The sequence below is a fragment of the Neovison vison genome, chromosome X (genome assembly GCF_020171115.1).
Source record: "Neovison vison isolate M4711 chromosome X, ASM_NN_V1, whole genome shotgun sequence".
Classification (NCBI taxonomy): Eukaryota; Metazoa; Chordata; class Mammalia; order Carnivora; family Mustelidae; genus Neogale; species Neogale vison.
In genome coordinates this window covers 101,532,950-101,557,925 of record NC_058105.1, presented here as the reverse complement: position 1 = coordinate 101,557,925, position 24,976 = coordinate 101,532,950, and the positions used below count along the sequence as shown (strand labels likewise).

The window sequence follows — 24,976 nt, the reverse complement described above, 5'->3', positions numbered from 1 at the left end:
AGCATTGTTAAATGCTTGGTAATGCAGTAGCAAAATTTAAATTTGAAACTGACTGCATACTTCATTATTCAATGCAAAGAGTTTACCTTCCAAGGGGGATGGGGGGAGTCCTCAATTTTGCAAAAAAAAAAAAAAAATCACTTTGGGCTTGTTTTTCTGAATATATAATAAGGAAGGAACACAACCCTAATGTGCAGGTACTTTTATATATTTAATCTTAACGACAAAGCATTTGAAGCCATTAAATTGTATGAGGTCACGTGAATGGTTAAGTGGCCAAGTTCAGGGCAGTTTGAATCTAAAGCCTCCTGTATTCTCTACAACACTACTCTGCTCTCCTACAGGATTACATTATAATTTAGCATAGTTCATATAGAAATCTACTGTGATATTTAGGTAATATATTCCAGGGGCTTATTCTGAAGCATCTACAATCCTTTTCACTAATATATCTAGTAGTACTGGATGTATCTTTGGTCTCATTAAGTAGTCTTACCATTAACAGAAACTTGAAAGAAATTCCTAAAATATATTCTTGACAGCAGACAAAATCTATTGCCTGAGATATGCTTTTGTTTGTTTTGGTTTTATTGGGAAATGTTTTATGAAAGGCCAGGCTTCTCACACACCCATCAAATCCCTTTGCTGACAAAGACTGATCCAAATGGTTCCCTGGAGGTTACAATCATTCTATAAATGTGAGCAAAAAAGGAATTACATCTGCCCACAAATTAAAACATCTTTTGTAAAAGTCAGTCTTGGGAGTTTGAAAATCTTAGGAGATGGTAAAAGAAAAATCATCACAAAGATCGTGGAAATAAGTCGTACTTGTTTTTTTTCTCCAGTTTATTGAGAAAGTTTTGGTGGGGAGTGCTACTCTTTGTGTAACTTTCCACCCACCTATGTTGTGTAGGTTAAATAAAACTGCATTTGTTCTACTTATGTTCTTTTTCAGGAAGCCAGAAGAGGGTCTAACTGTCTGACCTCCAGGCCTGCAGAACTATTTGTAAACATGCATCGGTATCAACACATTTTGGGAAAGAAGCTAAACATTTCCTGAAGTAAGTAGCGTTGTGACGTTTCCTAATGCAATTCTGTTTCCCAATGAAGGTATGGATTCGAAGTATGCACAAAGGACATACATCTGAATTCAGAATCACTAAACCTCAGATTTTCTAAGATTTGTAATTGTTTAGGAAGTTTGGTTTATCTTAAACTATGACCCAAGGTGGGTTTTCTTACAATGCCTGTCAAAGTGGAATGTTCTACTAGTTTTAGGAAAAGGAGCTACCTATAAAGCACTCTTAAGAGAACCTCTTGTCAACTGAAAAAAAATAATAATATTCACCTGTTATTAGCATACAGCACACACTGCCATTTCAAAACTGCCAGTGACTCATGTTACAGATGAAGCTATTTTTAGGACAGTACACGAATGATGTTAACAATATTCCTTGAAAAAGACTATTTGATCAAGTATTTCATGGATAGAAAAGATGTATAGATATTCTGTAGATGGAAAGATAGATAAATGCACTTTTTATATCCTAAAATTACTCGTAGTAAAACGCACTCATTTGGCTATCTGCATGTCCTTGCTTTTGTGCTCGGTCAATAAATCACACGGACATCAAAAAAGGAATCTGTCTTGTATGAAATAGCTCCATATTTATAAATTTTAAAACCATCTTAGAGGTTATATAGCACATTTGATGTCAAGTTTAGGGCATCAGCATTCTGTATCCACTTGAGCAATCCTATTTGCACTAAGAATTCTTTTGCAATGGCTATGAAATCCTAACAACTATAGTCTAAACAAAAGTTATCAAAACTAAATGTGACTAAGCAAAAGCCAAAAACACGACTACAATTTAAAAAAAAACTGATTAAAGATGTATTAAGAGGCTGCCCAAATCAGTAGTGGGGAAAACTATTCTTAGAAATTCTGTGGCCGGCAGCCATGGGAGTACTACCTAGTCTAAACTTCTTAACAAGCATACTTTATTATTATTGTTGTTGTTGTTGTTTGTTTCCATCGCAAATGACAGTTTATTGGCCGTTTTTCTCATTTGTCTTTTTAGAAAACTTCTAGCTTTAGATGAATGCCTGGACTGTCCCCCTACTCTGAACTGGGACACCAGAGAAAAGCATTACAATTGACTGACACCGGATTACTGGTTCGTACTAGAAGTGCTGATGCAACCTTCAATATATCAGGACACAAAAGGCATGGTTCTGCTTTCGCTTAAAACCATAAAACGGGTTCTAAGCAGCAAACAACGCACATTTGGTAACAAAATTAAAATGCAGCTTTAAAAATAATGGCTGAGGGGAAAGTTTCCGTAGGAACTAGGCCTAAGTAGGACATATTGTCGTCAGTAGAAACATTCCTGAAATTTCCCTTCTGTAAATACAAGCTCGCCTCTTCATAGCAGTTTTAATTCTAATTAAGACAAAGGTTTTTAATTAAGCCCCGAAGATCCTGGTGAAGGGCCTTCAGCAAAACTGTCCTTGGTGGCTCCTCCCGAGGTAATTCATTTCAAGAGACAATGAAGTGGATCTCTTAAAAAATCTTCAGAGAAGACATTTCCCTCCCTGCTTTCTGTTACTCCACACCGCAAACAGACTGAGAAAAGCTGCCTGCCCTCTGGAACAGGCAAGAAAAAAGGATTGCTCGTTTCAATTCAAGCTTCCCTTTTCGTTTCAAAACATTTGTGGATAGAAGCTTCAAGTTCACAGAACATTTTAAGAAAGCACATTTTGTAAAGTGGGGGAGATAGAGCAATTTTCCATATTTTGTTTCCTTTCCTCCTGCACCCCCCACCCACCGCCTTGGAGAGGAAAAATGAACTGCTACTACATAAAGAAAGTCAAGAACTTGTTCCAGTTAGCCTCAAACAAAACCATCTCTAAACCTCCCACATCATTTGCTCACCAACTACACTTTTTCTGGGATGAAAACTATTTTAAGCAAAATAGAACTGAAGCTGATTTTCAGGAACCCAAATAGAAATAAATGCTGTGGCATGAGTTTAAGCAGAAGGGTAGGATAACGGGCTTAGGGGGGAAAACCCAGAAACTGTCCCTGGCTCCACTTTGTACTTCGTAGAGACCTTTTATCACTACCTTTGCATTAAGCTGGAGTCTCCCTACCTACTTCCTTGCCTGGAGAGGGGGAAAAAGCTGAGATAAATGGGTATGGAGGCAATTAAGGAGAGATTAGCAAACACTGCATACTGCTCCACAAACTCGTGTTGGCTTCTCCCCATTCCCCACATTCCTGGCCAAGAGAAAAGGATATGGGTCTGAAAAGAAAAGAGTAGAGGCTGGTTTCTCGAACCTATCTGAAAAGTCTTTATGCAATCAGGGGACTATTATTTCAGGAGACAGGAGAAAGGGGCAAAAGATTCCCGTTGCTAAGGAGACATGCTGAAGCTGGCATTCCTACATAAATTTCCATTTCTATTGGAGAGGGGAAAGAAAAGATATTTTCTCCAAAGTTTATTTGGATCCCCTGGTTACTGAAGAAAGGCATTTTACCAATTTATTTTATCTTTGGTTGTAAACAACAAACCCTGAAAGAATTAAAAGACCTTAAATGTTGACCTCCTGCTGCCAACCAGTCCCCTCCACAGTGAATTAAGCAACAAAGACAAAATCCCATCAATAGGAATTTTGAAGTAAAATCAAAGCAGCAGCCTTTTGTAAACAGAAAATCAAATTTATGGAAGAAACTTAACCAAGTGAACTAATCTTTCTTGAAACAAGAAACCAAAGACAAAAGTAAATCAGGTTTGTGTGGCATTTGTGCTATTTCAACTTTCTTGGAACTTGAAACGTCTCCAGTAAAGCTTCATAAATAGTCCCCGAGAAGACAGACTGTCACGAAGGAATTTAATCAGTTTCTTAGGGGTACGCGTGGGTAAGTGTAAAATCACGGGCAGGTCCTCTCCCTTTATTCCCCTTTCTCTGCACTGACACCAGCAGCTGAAGAATCAAGATTAGCAAGGAAAAGCGTTTACTGCAAGAAATCGGAAGTTGGCAGATTTCTGCCAACAGCATAACTGGGGCGCACGGGAAGCCAACTGGGGGTCAAGGAGAGAATAAAGCCCCCTCCCAGGGGGTGACTACCTTCTTCTCCACCCTCCACCCCACCCGTTCGCAGCTTCCAGTGGTAGCTGAATAAGCCACAACTTTACAGACATCTGTGAGTAAGTAGCTCATGGAGAAAAAGAAAGGTCTGAAGGAGAGAGGAGGTATTTGGAGAGCAAGAGAAAGAAGGGCAACTCACAACCAACGACGTGTCACCAAAAAAGGCAAGGAAATTACGCCTGTCTCTCTTCCAACTCTCCACAGCCGTCAAAAATTTAAGGAAATAAAACCCAAAGCGAAACTCCCTGGGGAAAACCGGACAAAGTGGAGTAGAGCCGGCAGAAACGTGGGCACTGAGAGGTAAACTCAGGCAAATTCCTCCTTGAGAGAGGAGGGAGAAGAGAGTGGGGAAGACCGAGCGGAGAACCCACGACGTCTCGGTGGAGTTGGGGCGCTTTTGCTGGTCTCTTTTTTAACGAGAGTGTGGAAGGCGTTGCATTTCTAACACGGCCCCGCGGTTCTCGCCTTAAATGATATCAATTACCCCAAACAGCATACGTGTTACTCCAGAGCCCGAGGAATGGCCACGGGAGGACGGAGAGGGCGTGGGACGTCGCATTGGCTTTGGCGACCAGGACCGGGGAGAGACGAGGGGTGGATCGCAGGGAGGCGGCTGGAGCCCAAGGGTCCGCAAAGGGTCAGGATGCGGAGGGGCGCACGAGAGTAGGGGACACAGAAGGCGGGGAGAGAGGCGGTGGCCGTCCGGGCAGTGGGGCACCGGGCAGTCCGGGGTGGGAGGCAGGGGTCGCGGCGCGCCGGGCCCTCACCGCTGCTGAGCGTGGAATCGCAGTGCCAGCTGTCCAGGCTGGCGGGTTTCCGGCAGGACTCCCACAGGGACAGGTAGTACTGGTGGTCGGCCGTGACCCAGGCCGGACTCAGCACGGCCCCCAGGTCCAGACACAGCGCCAGGAAGATGCACACCAGCCCGACCAGCTTCAGCGGGGTCAGCACCGACACGCGCACCTCCTCCATGCCGCTGCCGGCCGAAGCCATGCCCCGGGCGCCGCAGCCCCCTTCCCCGCCGGAGGCGAGGTCGCCAGGCGGGTCCGGAGAGCGGGGAGCCGGACCTCCTTCGGAGGAAAGCAGCGGAGCCGCCGCGCGCCGCGAAGGTAGGTCTGCGGGGGCTACCGGCCGAGGTGGGGGCTACCGGCCGAGGTGGGGGGCTCTCTGGCAGCCGCAGCGACACCGATCCCGCCGCGGACCTTCGCTGCCAGCCCCGCGCCGCGCTCTGCCGGCGCCCGCTCCGCCCCGGCGCGGCCAGGCTAGCTCCGCCCCGGCCCCTCCCCGGGCTGCGGGAGGCGGTGCCGAGCGGGGCGGGGCGGTGGGTCCGCACCCCGGCGGCGTCAAGCTCGGGCTCCCGGCGAGAGCGGCTAGCGCGCGCCCCGCCCCTTGCCAATAAGCGAAACAGTTCCCTCTTCTCTGACCCTCGTGTGTGCCGCGCTCGGAACGAGTTGTCTACTGCACAGTGTCCGGCACGCGCGGAACCCAGAGCGAGCCCTTCGCCCCGGACCGGCTCTGTGGGGTAGTTTCTTGCAGCAGCTTGGTCTCCGGCCCCGCCCCTGGCCTCTCCTGCTCCGGGGTCGCCTCGCTTCCCACCCCCACCCTCCGCTGTCACGTGGGTTTCCTTTTCTTAGCGAGCCTGGGTGGGTCCTTTTCTGCAAGGCGTCAGCTGTGGTTTCATGGGTTTCTTGGGCTGTGGCCATTGTAGCCAAGAGCGTTACTGTCTGTGGGTCTCTCTGATGTAAACCCGTCCCCCACCCCCAGCCAGTTTCTCCTCCCGGGGGATTTGGAGAAAGGCGAAGAGTGACAAAAGGCATAGTCCTCTTTTCAAATCCAGGACGAACTCAGACCCAGGAACCTGCAGTTTTTCACATTTCTTAACTTTCCCCCAATCCTGCCGCCGCTTCTGTTCTTGAGGCTCGCCTCCTTTTGCGCCCCCTATAAAGGGCAATTGCTCAGGGAACGCAGGCGCTAAAATGAGTACGAGAGCTCCTGCAAAATGTGAAGTAAACCTTACTTGGTTTCTCTGGGGCTCTGTTTTTTGCGCGTTGACGAAAACCTTTATTCTTTCGGCTTTGCACTACGCCGACTCAGATCTGAATTCCTTCCAGGGTATTAACTTATTCTTGTACCCCGCAAGACTTAGCTCAGGGCCTGGCATAGGAAAAGTGGCTTATTTTAAAGTACTTAATCTGCACACATTTATTGAGCACCTACTGTGCGCTCCCAACTGAAGATTCAGCCCAATAGACCTAGAGCTTTTTCTTATGGAAACTCACTCACTCTTTTCTTTGTTTGTTTGTTTTTCTATCTGTGAGGAATAAACACCCCTTGAAATTGACTTTGTGGTTCTGTAATTGACTAGTGCAGCTTGCGTTTGGCGGGTTGTCTATTGTATCTCTTTGACTACTTTCCATTTTTCCTATAAAAGAGGCAATTGTTGAATAGATCATTGTGGACGGGGATGTCCCCAGATCTTTCACCATCTGGAAAATTTGGTAGAAACCCAAAATAGTGGTTCAGATCTGAAGAATGAAAGAAATGACTACTCTCTTTTATTGAAACACTGTCCTTGGGCTCCTGGGTGGCTCGGTGGACACTGTGGGATTTCATACCTCTTGTTGATAACAATTTCTTTTCTTGTAACCACATCTTTCCATAGAGCTGACCACATTTTGACCGAAGCAACATTTTTAATTGAAGAAACAATCGAGTTAGTGTCAAATGACTTAAGAATAAGAATCAACCCAATGTGAAATAAAAGACCATGGTTTTCACACATTTGGAAATTAGAAAATTGACGACTCCCCCCTTACCTCTCAATTACGATATGCACTGCCCTTACAAAGGAATACCTAGAACACTCTGAGCTCCTTAACCTCTAACTTCCCATAAGCTTCTCCCAACCAGAAGGTTGATCTCCCAACCTTTGAAGGAGGAAGAAGCCTAAGTGCTTCTCTGTGAAAACGAATGGAACATGGAAAAATTGAAAATCTGGATGATTAATATGGATGACCAGGACTGTGCTATTTTTCTTTTACCTGGATTTATGTTTGTGGGTTTAAAATGTACATTTGCAAATAACATTTAAGAAAATTTCTTGACCTCAAAGTTATAAAGAACTCTTTTTTCTCCAAGTTTTATAACCTGCCTTTAATAAGTTTTACCTCCAGTCAGCCAATATTTTTCTTTATCTTTGTTTCCTCTAATTTAAATTTCTTTCCTTCTCCACTTCCACCCTAGCTGCTCTGCCCTCCTCCCACCTCACCTCCCCACCCCCACCTCCCCACCTCCCCCCCCCCACTGCCCCCCTACCCCAGCCACACACACTTATTTTGTTTCTTTTCTCTGGCTTGTTCTCAACTGCTTACTTGAGTGAATCCATCTTTCTTTATACTACCTACAAAATTTTCTCTGTATTTTCTCCAACATTAGAAAAATGAGCCATTTTTAACTACAAACACAGAAATTCTCCTGAAATACTCCATTCCTCTGTTAATCATTTTTAGAATTTGCACAACATAGTACAGATCTACCATCCTTAATCTTCACTTTTAAAACATGAAAACCTTTCAAGACAAAGTATTTTGTTGTTGTTGTTTTCCTAAGTTTGTAGCAAACTCATTTGGTGGAAAAAACAATTCCAGACTGATGTGAGGCTATTTATGGTTTTGGGTTATACCCACTTAGCATGAATAAATATGCAGCCACTGAACCTGTTGGGTATTATCTAAATTTACAGTATATTCACCAGATTATCCTTTAAACATACACACACACACACACAGATTTTTATTTATTTATTTATTTATTTGACGGAGAGAAAGGGAGGGAGAGCAAGCCCAAGCAGGCAGAGTGGAAGGCAGAGGGAAGGGGAGAAGCAGACTCCCCACTGAGCACAGAGCCTGATGTGGGACTTGATCCCAGGACCATGGGATCATAGCCTGAGCTGGAAACCGTTGCTTAACCGACTGAGCCACCCAGGCATCCATTCACCAGAGTATCCTTAAAAAATTTGAAAAAGTTTGAATTCCTCAACACAGCTAGCTCAAAAAGTTTTATATAAGGGATGGTGGACTTACATTTATCCTAAGGATGGAAAAAGTAGTGTGGAGGATTCCAACAATTAGTAAACATTGAATGAATGAAAACTACAAAAAAACAAGTTAAGTGACTGGGAGTGGGATAGGAAGTGACAACTAAGGAGTGTGTGTGTGTGTGTGTGTGTGTGTGTAGGAGGGATGTAGAAATGAGGATTGAAATGAACTTATATCTGAGAAATGATATCTGCATTGAACTTTAAAGAAAGAGTTCCTAGCTCAGGAGAATTTACTTGAAATCTCTTAAAAGCAATGACTTTGTTGGCCCTGTACTATACAGTGTCATGCAAAGGCCAGAGTTCCCCTCTTTCACCTGAGCCTAGCCTGGGACACCATGGCACTCTGGTCACCCCTCTCCCTGGGCCTCAGGGGGGGCAAAGGCTAGAGGCCCTAACTCTATATCATGCTATAAGAGTTCCATGAAAATTAGAGGTACAGAACTTCAATGTGTGACTCTGTGTGAGATGTATAGCCAGGGAAATACAGGGAGGAGTCATTCCCTAGCCCCCGAAGTAAAAGAAAAAATGAGCCCCCTGCTTGAATCAGGCCAGAAAAGTGGGGCAGCAATGTGAGAGGGAGGTCAGATGGAAGAGAGTGGGAAGTTCATCAGAAAAATAAAAAGTGTTATGGTGGGAGGTAGAGGGTATGAAAGAGACAGGGAGGAGGAGCACATTCCAGACTTTGAATGTGTCTTAAGAGAACAAAGAGGAGTAAATGTCTGCTCAGTCTGTCAGCAAAGGCACATCTCTGCATTTGCTTGCCATTTGAAATGTACAACTATTAATGTGATCTTACTAAGGCTTTTTTGGCACTGGGATCACATACAGATGTGGCATAGAGGTTTAGACCTGTTTGCTCTGAGAAAGGAGGAAATAGAAAGGAGAGGAAAGTGATGAAGCAACCATTAAAAGATTAGAAGCACACATCAACTGTTTTTCCAGTGTCACAGATAATAATGTTGGCAAAATATTTTAAAAATCAGAAACAAAGGGTACTTCGGTGGTTTATTCACTTTACTCTAATTCCGTTCTTGACTTCCACACCAGAAGGATTCTGATGGGAGTGAAACCATGATATAATGAGACCCGCATGCTATTTATGAAAATTAATAAGGTCCAAGAGAGTTCCAGTTTATGGTGTATTCTGCATTGCATTACTGAGATTTCTTGTTGCATTGCGGCAAAGTTCTTGGCTTAGAGTTATCACAAGAATTGTTACTAATAATTGCTATTTCTGCTTTTATAAAAAACAACATTGATGAAGATAAAGAATTGCACATCCCCAAAACTTAAATTCCATCATTTGCTGATGTCTTTTCCAATTTAAAAATGTATGATACTGTTGAATCAGTTAGATTTAAGTCAATAATAACGTATTTGCTATTCACATTATGTGTTGATGTTTAGATTTCAAGTTGATTGTTGTTTCATAATGGTACATGTGGCCATAATAATTTACTCATCCACAGATAAAGGAAATACATCTTGGAAGTGAAAACACAAGAGGCCACTGGAGTTGAAAGATGATTAGTTTTAAAATAAATGTTTGTTGTAATGAAAGAAGCATGAATCAGATGCCCAGGAGGTAGGAATACATGGAAAATTACAATATTCCCAGTGCGACTAACTCTAAATGCCTTTTCCATCTTTTTCAAGCATCTCTTTCCTTAGCAGCAATCACATATAGGCACAAAACTTCCTCCATTTTTATATTTTATTTGTATTCACTTTCAGTTTTATGGATAAATGAACAGGTGTAAGCACTCCAAGCACCTCATGACTGCATTTTTATACATTTTGTTTCTACAACTACAAGTTGAAGCTTTTGGTTACCCTAAAGCAAGAAGCAAGTGCATGCCTACCAACATATTCTCATTCTGGCAGAATTTCATTTGTCCTTGGCCACCACCACCAACATGGTACATCAATTCTACATCTCTCCTGGCACGCCCTGTGCTGGTGGACTAAATTGAAAATGGAACACTGGAAGCCTCAGAAATGGTTTCCCTGAATAGTTGAATACTTGATAAGACGAGCAGGTTTAGCATATGCTTGGCAGAACTTGAAGGGAATGAGTGTTGAATTATGATTTCGGTGTTGACTTCAATGCAAGCCAAGTGAAGTTAGAGTAGAGATGGAATCATTATTATCAGGAATCGCCCTCGGAAATTACTCACCCTTTCCATTGCTCTCTTTGGAACTTGTTAGCTGAGCTTCCTCTGTAACTTCAGATTTCGGACTAAAGTCAACTTTGTGTACTTTGTGATTTTTCGTGGAGGCCTTTTACCCCTGGGCATTTGAATGAAGACAGTTGAGACTGATGGGAAAATTCTAAGAAAGGCCTGCTTGGGAACCCCCCCTTCCCAAATTGGTCACAACAGTGTAAGTTTCTCATCTCAAAAATAGTTTCATCCATGATGATTGCACTGTTCCATTATTTACCATGAGTTTATTTTTTGTAGTATAAAGAGTCTCCAAGTTGTTGTAGCCGGGAGCTCTTCCCAAGTCTTCTGATAGAGACTATATCTAAAGTGTATAGACTATAGACTATAAATCTTATAGACTATAAGACTATAGACTATATCTATAGTGTAAGAGAGTTCTCTTTCATTAGAAAGTGTGGATCCCTTTTCTTTCTTGTGAACTGAAGGACTCACATTTGCAATTGGAAAAAAATGAATCCCACATTCGTAAATCTCTAATATAGTGTTGGCTCAAAGTTAATTGCAGGTAAGGCTGAAATTTAAAAAAGGTTAAGTGGAAAGGGTACCTGGAGCAATTTATACTCATACTTCCAAGAAGAAGAATGCAACTAAGCTATTTCTCCCTGGAATTTCCAAAAGGTGGTCTTAAATGTCAACGTTGCTAGGGGATTGAGGCTAGTGGAAAACAGATCCTCTTAGGAATTGTATTTCAGTATGGCTCTCACCTCTAGATTTCACCTTTTAAAATTTGTCTCTGAAGTGACTGAGTAGTACTGCATGATTTGTCAGCAGTCTGTCAAAATTCAAAATGTCAGCTCATTCAGGTTCAAACAAATATAGGCGGAAATATCAGAACAATATGAGGATCATTGCTTTTTGTCATTCTCTGAGTCTTTTTTTTTTTCAATTTCTTTAGCCTACCTTTTTCAGCGCCCCTTCCCTACCTCCCACGCCACCCCACATACACTCTTTTAATCTTTTTGGTCTTCAGTAAGCAAAAATGGGAATTGCTTTTGATTTAGCCAGATCAAGGTTAAGACACTCACTCTAGAACCTACTGCCTATATGGATTTGGACATACCATTAACCTCAGTTCCCTCTTTTATAAAATAGGGTGATACCTATGTCATTGAGTTGTTGTAAGAATTAATGAGGTGATTTATATAATGTACACTATCTGCCATATGGTAAGCACTAATCATAATTAATATATTATTATAATCCAGATGTCAGCTAGGGCCTTCTTTTCTCTGGGAGATTTAGATAAACTTTGTTCAAGTCACTAATTTTATGATCCTTTAGAGCCCCAAATCCTTTTCTCAATCCTTGCTTCTGTTCTTTTCTATATCTGATTCTGCATCCAGTAGAATGCTTAAATCTACCCCTAACCGAGCTATGTGCAAAGGCCAGCTTATTCACTAGTTACCACGAAAAATACATCAAATAGCACCACTGTATATAATTTTGAATTATTAACTTTTTGGACTACTTGAGAAGTCACCAGTAAGCAGTATTACACTACAAAGAGTAAAGCCCTCCATGTCTCACTTGCCTCACCATAGATCCACATCCATCCCACATCTGTGTTGGTCCCATCCCTCCCTCTTCTCCCCATCTGCTCATTCAGTAGATTTCATCCCCAGTGCTCTCAATCCTTGTTACTCAAAGTGTGATCCAGACTTGCCGCCAGGGCTGGAATCACTGGGGAGTTCATTAGAAATGCAGAGCCCTGACCTCTCCCGAGACCTACTGAATCAGAATGTGTCGTTATCAGGATCCATAGTGATTCGTGTATCAGTCCAAGTTTGAGAAACATCTGCTACATCATCTTCTCAGGTCTCTTAGTGCTCAATTTCTACTACAAGTAGTGATATCAAAACAGCTGCTAAGTAAATAAAAATTCACTACTTTATGCCCTACCCTTCAACACATTACCTGCTGCCAAGGTGAATGGTGTTTCATTCATGGCCACTTCTCAGCAGGCTCTAACTGTCATTGAGTTTGGAGCCATTAGCAATGATTAGTCAGCATTGTGGACCTTAACTGGAATCAATGTATGCTAGACTCAGTAGTTCTAAAGAGCTGTAATTCTCAGTTCAGTCCCAAGATTCTGATGATGTGTTAATTGACTGATGAAGATAAATGTTGGTCCCTCTTCAGATACACCTTAAAAAACAACTTCTAAGACCGAGGAACACTAAGAGTGACCCTTGGCTTCTTGCAAATTCACTCTGAGGCATTTATGCAGCTGCACGATATGCAAATAAATTGCTACACACCTAGAAGTAAAAGGCAGAAGTTCAATTATCCAAGTCATCTGAAAGTACAGCACAGAACAAAGTACAAAAGGGCAGCTAATCCCCAGTGATAAAGACCATCAAATACAGAGAGTCACAGGCCTGGAAATGATACCTCTAGGTAAAGTAAGAGGATGAAGCTGCATTGTTGGGGTTTTAAACTCTGGCCACTTTGAGATTTGCTCTCTGGACTCCTTTTAAATTCCTTATCTTTAGCCAACCCAGTTATTAGATTTTAGAAACTCTTACATAATTTCTTAACTGACAAATCGACAAACAAAAAATGGTGTGCCAGTGAACAGTGTTGAGAACAGAAATCGCCCGTGGAAACAAAAGTAAGTGAAAGATGGCATGTGTGAAACTTGACCCTGGGCACCTGGTGTCTAGAGAGAGTGGGTATAGGATTTTTGGCATGCTTGAGAGAATAAAAATGGCAGGCAAGTAAAATTTACTTAAGAAATTTTAAAAAGCGCAATTATATATATATGAATAGTTGGCAGTTCAGGAGAAAAAATAGAAAATAAACAAAAGTCATTGATTACTAGATTTGCCAATTATGACCAAAAGACTGGCTAATAACCCTCACAAGGACCGATTTTTCATAGCTGGCAGAGAATCAAGGTGATTGACACCGCCATTCTGTGTTTTGACACCATTGCCCTACTGTGAACTAAGTGAAGCTGTGATTTCTGATAACCCTGTATTATTTCTTGACAAGATATCACGAATTTTGATAAAGCAAGACAGATAAAGCAGATCAGTAGGCATATTCAGAAAAGTACATTTTTCCAATATATTCTTCTATCCAATGTCTATTGCAAGTTTTTTCAAAATGTTTGGAATCTCTTTACCAATTTACTATCACTTTTATTTCACTTTTTGTCATACGTTTTAATACTTTGTGTGTGCCCAGGACAGAGAGCATGTATTCTGCGTGTGTTGTGTGTGCTTTGGTGTTTCTTTTCTTTCTTTCTTTCTTTCTTTCTTTCTCTTAACATTACTCAATTGATGTGTGCTGCTATTGTTCATGGCTTTTCTGGAGTACGTTTCTCTCTGAGAGAAACAAGCTTCCTTTTAATTTTTTATTTTTGTTTTTATTTCTTATTTGGCAGTAATTTTAATTTATTCCCGTCAAAAACTGACAAAGGTTTAAATTGTCTTTTTTTTCCCCTTTTTAAAAAGTTAACATATAATGTAATATTTGCTTCAGGGGTACAGGTCTGTGAATCATTAGTCTTACACAATTCACAGCACTCATCATAGCACATGCCCTCCCCAATGTCCAAAACCCAGCCACCTAACAAGCTTGCTTTTAGAAGAAAAAAACAAATCTGGTTTTCATTCTTTGTTCAAGTTTCTGAGTGCAAGATTAAGTAATATAAGAAAAAATAAATATATTAAAATTGTGCTTTGGAGTCAGCAAAACTAAAATAGAAATTATTTTAAAGGGTGTTGTTTTAATTATTGATAGGCCCGCTGCAAAAGACTCTGAGCTATTCCATGCCTCATCCTTCTACTTTCATTATCCTATCCTCTTAAACTCATGTTTTCCTAATGATTTTCAATGTTTACTTCTATTCTTTAAATACAGTAAAAGAAATAGACAGAAAAAGAGAGAAGTAAAGACAATCAAAAGACATTTCTAAAGTATTGATACATGACTTGCTTTTTCCTGTTTAAAAAAATCTTACTCCTCTTCATTCCTTCTTCTGCTGTTGTCATATTTAGTCTCACATGATCCACATCCTGTCTTTTTTTGGGAATTTATTTATTTATTCCCAGTGAATCACATTGTCTGAAAAAACACACATGCACACACAGCATGCATGGCTTATCCTGTATTATTTGTATGACATCCAATCCTTGTTAATATCCTTGTCTCTCCCCATGAAATATGTAGAACCATCTTTCCCTGAAGTATACTCAAATTTCACTTGGATGTGAGCAATTTCACCAAACTGGAAACTCTGCGTATTTGGGGATAATGTTCCTACTGCTGTTTTACTGAATATGGGGCTATTTTTGCCATTACCAAGCCAGATTCATGCCAACCAACAAGTCATCAAACCCAAATTTAGGAGACCAGCTAACTGTTTTAAAGGAACGACCAGCCAAAATATTAAAAATGAGGAGTGTCCTACAAAATCCAGACGTGCGATTACGGAATCTGTAGTACAAAATGTTCACTCTGTCCTTGATCTCTGTTCTCGCTTAGACTGCACTGTTTAAGCCAAGCATTTGAATGGCTTTGTCTCTGCTCCATTTTTCCTTCACTCTTCCAAATGTTTTTACAACCATGCCCGAGTTCCTCATCATATCTGCTAATGTTGCATGCTTAGTCTTGTAAGGTGTTTCTTGCCTTCCTATCATCCCTTCTGGGAACAATCAGAAGTGTAAGATAGTAGATTATGTGCAGAAATGAGAATAATTTTGGTAGTAATCATTAATAGCACTTTAAACAGAAATAGATCAGAAGTGGAGAAATTAGTCCAAATTGGGTTAGAGTTGACTATACTCCAAATAATTTATTTGACAATGACTCCATAAGAAGAAAAAGCATTATATAGGGAAAAAAAAGGCAAAGCCTGTTTGGAAACAGCCCAGATATGTGGATACTAAAGAATGAGGAGCTGAAAATGATTCCACCACTTATGGGTAACAGGGCTGTTTGAAAAAACATGATTCAAAAGGCAATTTACAGAAAGTAGAATGGTGGTTGCCAGGGGCGGGGGGGAAAGGAAGAATAGGGAGCTATTGTTTAATAGGTTTAGAGTTTCAGTTTTACAAGATGAAAAGACTTTTGAAGATCAATAGTAGTGATGGTAGCACAGCATTATGAATGCATTTAATTCTACTCAACTGTACATATAAAAATGGTTAAAACAGTAAATTTTACATGATGTTATTTTACCACAAGAAAAAACACTGGAAGCAAAAAGGCAACTTATTTTATTTTTCTTCCTCCAAGGTCTCTTTAAACATTTTTAGTGTGAGGTAATCTTCCTCTAGTCTTTATTGATATCTCTTACAGACCTCATGGGTGTCTGTTCACTTTCAGAGAGTCCCATGGTCACTTTAGGTGGCAAATACAATCTCGATTCAGTGATTAAAATGTCCAGCTGCAATACAGTAATCGAAACTCCAAATTTTAGTCAGCATTAAAACTTCTCTGTAGCTCAGGCTTAATTCAGTTTGAACAGAGAAAGCTACTCCCTTTTTTCTTTTTCTTCTTCTTTTTTTTTTTAAGGAATGCTGCTTCTATTATAGGTCTATTTTTATGCTGTTGACCAGGCTGAGGGGTTTAAGAGCTATGAAACTGGTCCTACTTTATATTCTTTGTAAATCAAGTGATTGGAAGAGGGAGTCTCTGTCACCCTCGCTCTGGCGTCCCAATATCTGTTCTCTTTGGTACCTTATTTAAATTTGAGACAAGTTCCATTGTAAGATCCTGTAACAGTGTACTGTCATGTTTGGCCAGAAGGTTGGGATAGAGAAAGGATACTGTGACTATGGCTCAGCTGGCTGGTCCAGGAATGCCAGAGATTTAAATGTCGTGACACACTTGTATTAATGACCTGGAGTTTGAAAGATGTGATTGCTCCAAAACAGATTTCATTGCAATCATTTTGTTAATGTTAATATTATTTAGGATTTATTAAGCGCCTATCAACGGCTAGCATTTTTTAAGTGTTTTGCACCTACTTTTTACTTACTGAATGAATACAACCACACAGAGATAAGTGTGAGCATGGATTTTCAGGTGAGGTAACCAGGTGGTGTAAAGATTGAGTTACTTACTGGGGGCGCCTGGGTGGCTCAGTGGGTTAAAACATCAGCCTTCAGCTCAGGTCATGATCCCAGGGTCCTGGGATGGAGCCCCACTTCGGGCTCTCTGCTCAGCGGGGAGCCTGCTTACCCCTCTTTCTCTGCCTCCCTCTCTGCCTACTTGTGATCTCTCTCTGTCTCTGTGTCAAAATAAATAAATAAAATCTTAAAAAAAAGATTAAGTTACTTACCTAAGGCCACACAATTATGTAATAAAGCTGAGGTTTCTATTTTACGTCATCTGAAAGTGACAGAACATCAAGATGGCTTCATTATTCCCAACTAATTTTTTTTTACAAGGCCTAAAGCTCTATTATGCCCAGGGAACAAGAGGTGAAAAGCTCTACTAATTGCCTTTTGTTTTATTCCTGCTAGTAGGCTTCAGCTCAGGACTGACCATCCATTCACCCTTTTTCTTCCCCTGGCATTACTAATCCCCTTTCTTTCCACCTCAAGACTTATCTTTCAGACTAAGCAGCATTTATTTAAAAAAAAAAAAAAACCACCTACCACTCTCACTTTGTGTAAGCAAAATCTGAATACTAACAGAAACCAAAAAAAAATTTAATTGACATATATTATTTGCCCTAGGGGTACAGGTCTGTGAATGATCAGGCTTACACATTTCACAGCACTCACCATAGCATATACCCTCCTAATGTCCATAACCCAGCCACTCATCCCTACCCCCTCAATCCTCAGCAACCCTCAGTTTGTTTCATGAGATTAAAAGCCTTTTATTATCTGTCTCCCTCCCAATCCCATCTTGTTTCATTTTTCCCTCCCTAACCCCCACAACCCCCTGCCCTGACTCTCAAATTTCTCATATCAGAGAGATCATATGATAATTGTCTTTCTCTGATTGACTTATTTTGCTTAGAATAATACCCTAAACTTCCAGCCATGTCGTTACAAATGGCAAGATTTCGAGGGTTTTGATGGCTGCATAGTATTCCATTGTGTATATATACTACCTCTTCATTATCCATTCATCTGTTAAAGGACATCTAGATTCTTTTCATAGTTTGGCTATTGTGGACATTGCTGCTATAAACATTTGGGTGCACGTGCCCTTTGGATGAGTACATTTGTATCTTTAGGATAAATACCCAGTAGTGCGATTGCTGGGTGATAGGGTAGCTCTATTTTCAACTTTTTGAGGAACCTCCATACTGTTTTCCAGAGAGGCTCTACTGGCTCGCATTCCCACCAACAGTGTAGGAATGATCCTTCTTGGGTTCTGCTTTCTCCTCATTGTCGCCAACATCTGTCATTTCCTCACTGGTTAATTCTCACTGGTGTGAGGTGGTATCTCACTGTACTTTTGATTTGTATTTCCCTGATGCCGAGTGATGTTGAACACTTTTTCATGTGTCTGTTGGCCATTTCGAAGTCTTCTTTGCAGAAATGTCTGTTCATGTCTTCTGCCCACTTCTTGTTTAGATTATTTGTTCTTCGGGTGTTGAGTTTGATAAGTTCTTTCTAGATTTTGGATACTAGGCCTTCATCTGATATGTCATTTCCAAATATCTTCTCCCATTCTGTCAGTTGTCTTTTGGTTTTGTTGACTGTTTCTTTTGCTGTGCAAACGCTTTTGATCTTGATGAAGTCCCAATAATTCACTTTTGCCTTTGCTTCGTTGCCTTTGGAGATGTTTCTAGGAAGAAGTTGCTGTGGCTGAGGTCGAAGAGGTTGCTGCCTATGTTTTCCTCAAGGATTTTGATGGAATCCTATCTCACATTGAGGTCCTTCATCCATTTGAAGTCTATTTTTGGGTGTAGTGTAAGGAAATGGTTCAGTTTCATTTTCTGCATGTGCTGTCCAATTTTCCCAATACCATTTGTTGAAGAGACTGTTTTTTTTTTCCCCTCATTGGACATTCTTCCCTGATTTGTCAAAGATTAGTTGAGAGACCCTTTCTGAGCTCTCTATTCTGTTCCATGGATCTATGTGTCTGTTTTAGTGCCAGTACTATACTTTCTTGATGATTACAGCTTTGTAATAAAGCTTGAAGTCTGGAATTGTGATGCCCCCAACTTCGGTGTTCTTTTTCAATATTCCTCTGGCTATTTGGGTTCTTTTTTGGTTCCATATAAATTTTAGGATTATTCCATTTCTTTGAAGAAAATTGACAGTATTTTGATAGGGACTGCATTAAATGTGTAGACTGCTTTAGGTAGCATAGACATTTTCACAGTATTTGTTCTTCCAATCCATGAGCGTGGAACATTTTTCCATTTCTTTGTGTCTTCATCAATTTCTTTCATGAGTACTTTATAGTTTTCTGAGTACAGATTCTTTGCCTCTTTGGTTAGGTTTATTCCTAAGTATCTTATGGTTTTAGTGCAATTGTAAATGGGATCACTCCTTAATTTCTCTTTCTTCTGTCCTGCTGTTGGTGTATAGAAATGCAACTGTAATTTCTGTGCATTGACTTTATATCCTGATACTTTACTGAATTCCTGTACAAGTTCTAGCAGTTTTGGAGTGGATTCTTTTGGGTTTTCTGCATAATGTGCCATATCATCTGCAAAGAGTGAGAGTTTGACTTCTTCTTTGTCAATTCAGATGCCTTTTATTTCTTTTAGTTGTCTGATTCCTGAGGCTAGGACTTCTAGTATTATGTTGAATAGCAGTGGTGATACTGGACATCCCTGCCATGTTCCTGACCTTAGCAGAAAAGCTCTCAGTTTTTCCCCATTGAAAATGTTATTTGCTGTGGGTTTTTCATAGACGACTTTGATGATATTGAAGTATGTACCCTCTATTGCTACACTTTGACGAGTTTTGATCATGAAGGGAGGCTGTACTTTGTCAAATGCTTTTTCAGCATCTATTGAGAGTATCATACGGTTCTTGTTCTTTCTTTCATTAATGTATGGTATCACATTGATTGATTTGCAGATGTTGAACCAGCCTTGCAGCCCAGGAATAAATCCCACTTGGTCATGGTGAATAATCCTTTTAATGTACTGTTGGATCCTATTGGCTAGTATTTCGGTGAGAATTTTCACATCTGTGTTCATCAAGGATATTGGTCTGTAATTGTCTTTTTTGATGGGGTCTTTGTCTGGTTTGGGGATCAAGGTAATGCTGGCCTCATACAATGAGTTTGGAAGTGTTTGTTTTTTCTTTTTTTTTTTTTTTTCCTGGAACAGTTTCAGGATAATAGGAATTAATTCTTTAAATGTTTGGTAGAATTCCCCTGGGAAGCCGTCTGGCCCTGGGCTCTTGTTTGTTGGGAGATTTTTGATGACTGCTTCAATCTTCTTACTAGTTATAGGTGTGTTCAGGTTTTCTATTTCATCCTGGTTCAGTTGTGGTAGTTTATATGTCTCTAGGAATGCAAACATTTCTTCCAGAGTGTCCGATTTGCTGGTGTATAGTTGCTCATCATATGTTCTTATAATTGTTTGTATTGCTTTGGTGTTGGTTGTGATCTTTCATTCATGATTTTATTTATTTAGGTCCTTTCTCTTTTCTTTTTGTTAAGCCTGGCCAGGGGTTTATCAATCTTATTAATTCTTTCAAAGAACCAGCTCCTAGTTTCATTGATTTGTTCTATTGGTTTTTTTGTTTTTTTGTTTGTTTGTTTCTATTTCATTGATTTCTGCTCTGATCTTTATTATTTCTCTTTTCTTGCTGGGTTTAGGCTTTCTTTGTTGTCCTTTCTCCAGCTCCTTTAGGTCTAGGGTTAGGTAGTGCATTTGAGAGCTTTCTTGTTTCTTTTTTTTTTTCTTTCTTTTTTATTTTTTTTTCCCTTTCTTGTTTCTTGAGAAAAGCTTGTATCACTATATATTTTCCTCTCAGGACTGCCTTTGTTTTTTCCCCACAGATTTTGAACCATTGTGTTTTCATTATCATTTTTGCCATGAGTTTTTCCAACTCTTCTTTAATTTCCTGGTTGGCCCTTTCCTTCTTTAGTAGGATGTTCTTTAGGCTCCATGTATTTGGGTTCTTTCCAGATTTCCTCTTGGGACTGAGTTCTAACTTCAGAGCATTGTGGTCCAAAAATATGCAGAGAATGATCCCAATCTTTTGGTACTGGTTGAGATCTGATTTGTGACCCAGGATGTGATCTATTCTGGAGACTGTTCCTTGTGCACTAGAGAGGAATGTGTATTCTGTTGCTTTGGGATGGAATGTTCTGAATATATCTGTGATGTCCATCTGGTCCAGTGTGTCATTTAAGGCCTTTATTTCCTTGTTGATCTTTTGCTTGGATGATCTGTCCATTTCAGTGAGGGGGGGTGTTAAAGTCCCCTACTATTATTGTAATATTGTCGATGCATTTCTTTGATTTTGTTATTAATTGGTTTATATAGTTGGCTGCTCCCCTGTGAGGGGCATAGATATTTCAAATTGTTAGATCTTCTTGTTGGATAGACCCTTTGAGTATGATATAGTGTTCTTCCTCATCTCTTACTATAATCTTTGGCTTAAAATCTAATGTATCTGATATAAGGATTGCCACTCCAGCTTTCTTTTGATGTCCATTAGCATGGTAAATTGTTTTCCACCCCCTCACTTTAAATCTAGAGGTATCTTTGGATCTAAAATGAGTTTCTTGTAGACAGCATATTGATGGTGGTTTTTTTTAATCCATTCTGATACCCTGTGTCTTTTGATTGGGGCATTTAGCCCATTTGCATTTGGGTAACTTGTGAAAGATATGAATTTAGTGCCATTGTATTGCCTGCCAGGTGACTGTTACTATATATTGTCTCTTTTCCTTTCTGGTATACTACTTTTAAGCTCTCTCTTTGCTTACAGGACCCTTTCAATATTTTCTATAGAGCTGGCTTGGTGTTTACAAATTCTTTTAGTTTTTGTTTGTCCTAGAAGCTTTTTATTATTTTTTAAATTTATTTATTTTTTTTTAAAGATTTTATTTATTTATTTGACAGAGAGAGATCACAAGTAGGCAGAGAGGCAGGCAGAGAGAGAGAGGGGGAAGCAGGCTCCCTGCTGAGCAGAGAGCCCAATGCGAGACTCGATCCCAGGACCCTGAGATCATGACCTGAGCCGAAGGCAGCGGCTTAACCCACTGAGCCACCCAGGCGCCCCATGTCCTAGAAGCTTTTTAATCTCTCCTATTTTCAGTGATAGCCTAGGTGGATATAGTATTCTTGGCTGCTTGTTTTTCTCATTTAGTGCTCTGAATATATCGTGCCAGTTCTTTCTGGCCTTGTCCCAGGCTGCTCTCAGAATTTTCTCTTTGTCACTAAGACTTGTAAGTTTTACTCTTAGAGGAAGGGGTGTGGACCTATTCTTATTGATTTTGAGGGGGGTTCTCTGTGCCTTGTGGATTTTGATGCTTGTTCCCTTTGTCATATTAGGGAGATTCTCTACAATAATTTGCTCCAATATACCTTCTGCTCCCTTCTCTCTTTCTTCTTCTTCTGGAATCCCAATTATTCTAATGTTGTTTTGTCTTATTGTATCACTTATCTCTTGAATTCTCCCCTCATGGTCCAGTAGTTGTTTGTCTCTCTTTTGCTTAGCTTCTTTATTCTCTGTCATTTGGTCTTCTATATCACTAATTCTCTCTTCTGCCTCATTTATCCTAGCAGTTAGAGCCTCCATCCTTTATTGCACCTCATTAATAGCTTTTTAAATTTCAGCTTATTTAGATTTTAGTTCTTTTATTTTCCAGAGAGAGCTTTTATTTCTCCAGATAGCTTTTTTCTAATATCTTCCATGCCTTTTTTTGAGCCCAGCTAGCACCTTGAGAATCATAATTCTGAACTCTAGATCTGACATATTACCAATGTCCATATTGATTAGGTCCCTAGCCATCAGTACTGCCTCTTGTTCTTTTTTTTGTGGTGAGTTTTTCTGCCTTGTCATTTTATCCAGATAAGAATATATGAATGAGAGAATGAAATACTAAAAGGGTGGCAAAGACCCCAGAAAAATGTATGCTAACCAAATCAGATGAGACCCCCAACTGGGGGAAAAAGAAAGGGAGTAAAAAGAAATTTTAAAAAAAAATTTTTAAATTAAAAAAAATTAAACAATAAAGATATATATTAATTAGACTGGTGGATAGAACATAGCCACCCACTTGATTTTGGATGTGTTTTGGTCTCTTAGAAGAAACTACCTCCCAAAATTTTAAAGAAAGAAAGAAAAAAAATTGCACACACACACAAATAAGCATAAACATGATGAAGGGATGGGATATGATTGTAAAGATGAAAATTTTAAAAATGTTCTAAAAAAGGAATTGATAAGAAAAGTTGGTTGGAAAAAGAAAGAAAAATAAAGTGGAAAGAATTTGTTCAAGCTGGAGACTAGAACAAAGCCTATTCTAGATTTAGAGCATATTTTGATCTATTAGAAGAAATTGTATCACAAAATATTTTAGAAGAAAAAATCCTACTTGTACACAAAAACTAAAGTTAGATACAGTGAAGGATAAAATATGACTATAATAATGTAGGTTTAAAAAGATTTTTTTAAGGAAGGCATTGTTAAGATAAACTTTTTTAAAAACGTTAAAAGAGGAAAGAGGAAAAGTTTTTAAAAAATTAGAGGTAGAAAAAAATAAAATTAAAAAAATTTAATTAACTTTGCAAGACTAAAGAATCATGGGGAGAAAGCCGTGTATTCCATATTTGCTTTCCCCTCCTCTGGAATTCCACTGTTCTACTTGATCAGTGAATTTGGTGTTGGCTGGATGTTCTTGCTGATCTTCTGTGGGGAGGGGCCTGTTGCAGTGATTCTCAAATGACTTTGACTGAGGCAGAATTGCCCCACCCTTCCTAGGGGCCAGGATAAGAAATCTGCTCTGATTCACTCTCAGGAACTTTTGTTCCCTGAATGCTTCCCATAGAGCCTTGGAGGACGGGAATGAAAATGGCGGCCTCCCAATCTCCTGCTGGAGGAGCTGAGAGCTCAGGGCCCCACTCCTCAGTGCGCCTTCTGAGAAAAGTGCTCAGTCACTCCTGTCTCCCTGGTCTCTGGCCACACCCTGTGTTCACCCAGCCTGTGACCACACTTTTCTCTGTCTGGCGCACAACCCCATTTGGAGTCTCCAATCCCAGCAGATTCCTGTCACTCTGCTTTTTGGCAGAGGAAGGTGAGTCTCTCTGGATCTGCCACTTGTGGGATTCCTGCTCAAAGAGCAGTGGTCCAACTCTGCCACGGATCACAATTTAAGGTAACCCCAAGCTGAGAGCTCACTCCTCAGCTCCGTCTCTGTACCTGCGAGCTCTGCTACACTCAGACACCCCCGATCCTTTTTTGACCTCGTGGGACCAGAGACCACACTGTCCCCATGAGGGCTCCAGCCTCGCTTAGCCTCTGGAACCATGTCCCTCAGTGGGACAGACTTTTAAAAGTTTGAATTTTGTGCTACATTGCTCTGCTGCTTGCTGGGAGCTGCCCCCACCCACCCAGTGTCTATCTTCCCGTCACTTCAGATTCACTTCTCCACATGTACTATATTTCAGAAAGTGGTTGATTTTCTGTTTCTAGAATTGCTGCTCTTCTTCTCTTTGATCTCCATTGGCTTTGTAGGTGTTCAGAATGGTTTGATAACTATCTAGCTGAACTACTGCAACCTGATTTCATCTCAGTCTGCTACTCCTCTGCCATTTTGACTCCTCCCCCGAGTGAAGGCATGTTTTTTTTTTAAAGATTTTATTTATTCATTTGACAGAGATCACAAGTAGGCAGAGAGGCAGGCAGAGAGAGGGAGGTAGCACCCGAGTGAAGGGTATCTTAAGTGAAAGATAATCAATGTAGGGAAACCTGTGTCTCCCCATTCAGATTTCTTTGTCTTGTCATACTTTATATATCATTTAATGTACCATGATTTCATGTAAGAAATCTATTTCTTCTCAACCAACTACTCAAATTAACTAACACTCTCTACTGTCTTTGTAAAGCAAGCCAACTGATACCCAATGCATACTTAAGACTCTGGGCTAGTAGGCTACTCTATTATGGTCCAGTTCACCATGGAGATGAATGTTTACCAGGAAAGATTTGTGTTTGTTATGATACCAGTTTACAGGTGCATCATCTGGTCATTGTCAAATTAACTGTGGGAGAAGCAGTGATTAAAAAAATGGGAAATAATTAGACAAAAATCCCGATATAGTTCAGATCCAGAATGACTCCTATATGTCTAAGTTCTCTTTGTACTTAAGATAAAAAACAACAACAACAAGATAATCATTTATTCATGAAGCATATTAGGAGACTTTTATCAGTGCACTCTTATTCAAAGGAAATATCTTGGGCTTGTATAATAAAATTAGTAAATGGGTGCTCAGTCTCTGAGGAAGTCCCATTTTACTTTAAAGAACAAGGACTGAGAATATGAATGTGACATTAGGAACTGCCTCCCACAACACACACACAAAGGTAAAGTTGGATTCCTAGATTAG

General features: G+C 40.2%; 1 protein-coding gene and 1 pseudogene across 1 annotated transcript in view; both read right to left on the bottom strand.

The window, feature by feature from the left end:
• Window positions 1-5,362, bottom strand: part of TMEM47 (transmembrane protein 47) — a 30,199-nt gene extending 24,837 nt beyond the window's left edge. Inside the window, exon 1 of the mRNA XM_044235085.1 lies at window positions 4,920-5,362. Coding sequence (XP_044091020.1) covers window positions 4,920-5,145 — 226 coding nt within the window. The 5' untranslated portion in view covers window positions 5,146-5,362. The remainder of the gene's footprint in view (window positions 1-4,919) is intronic.
• A 507-nt stretch (window positions 5,363-5,869) lies between these two features.
• Window positions 5,870-24,976, bottom strand: part of LOC122896678 — a 58,106-nt pseudogene continuing 38,999 nt past the window's right edge.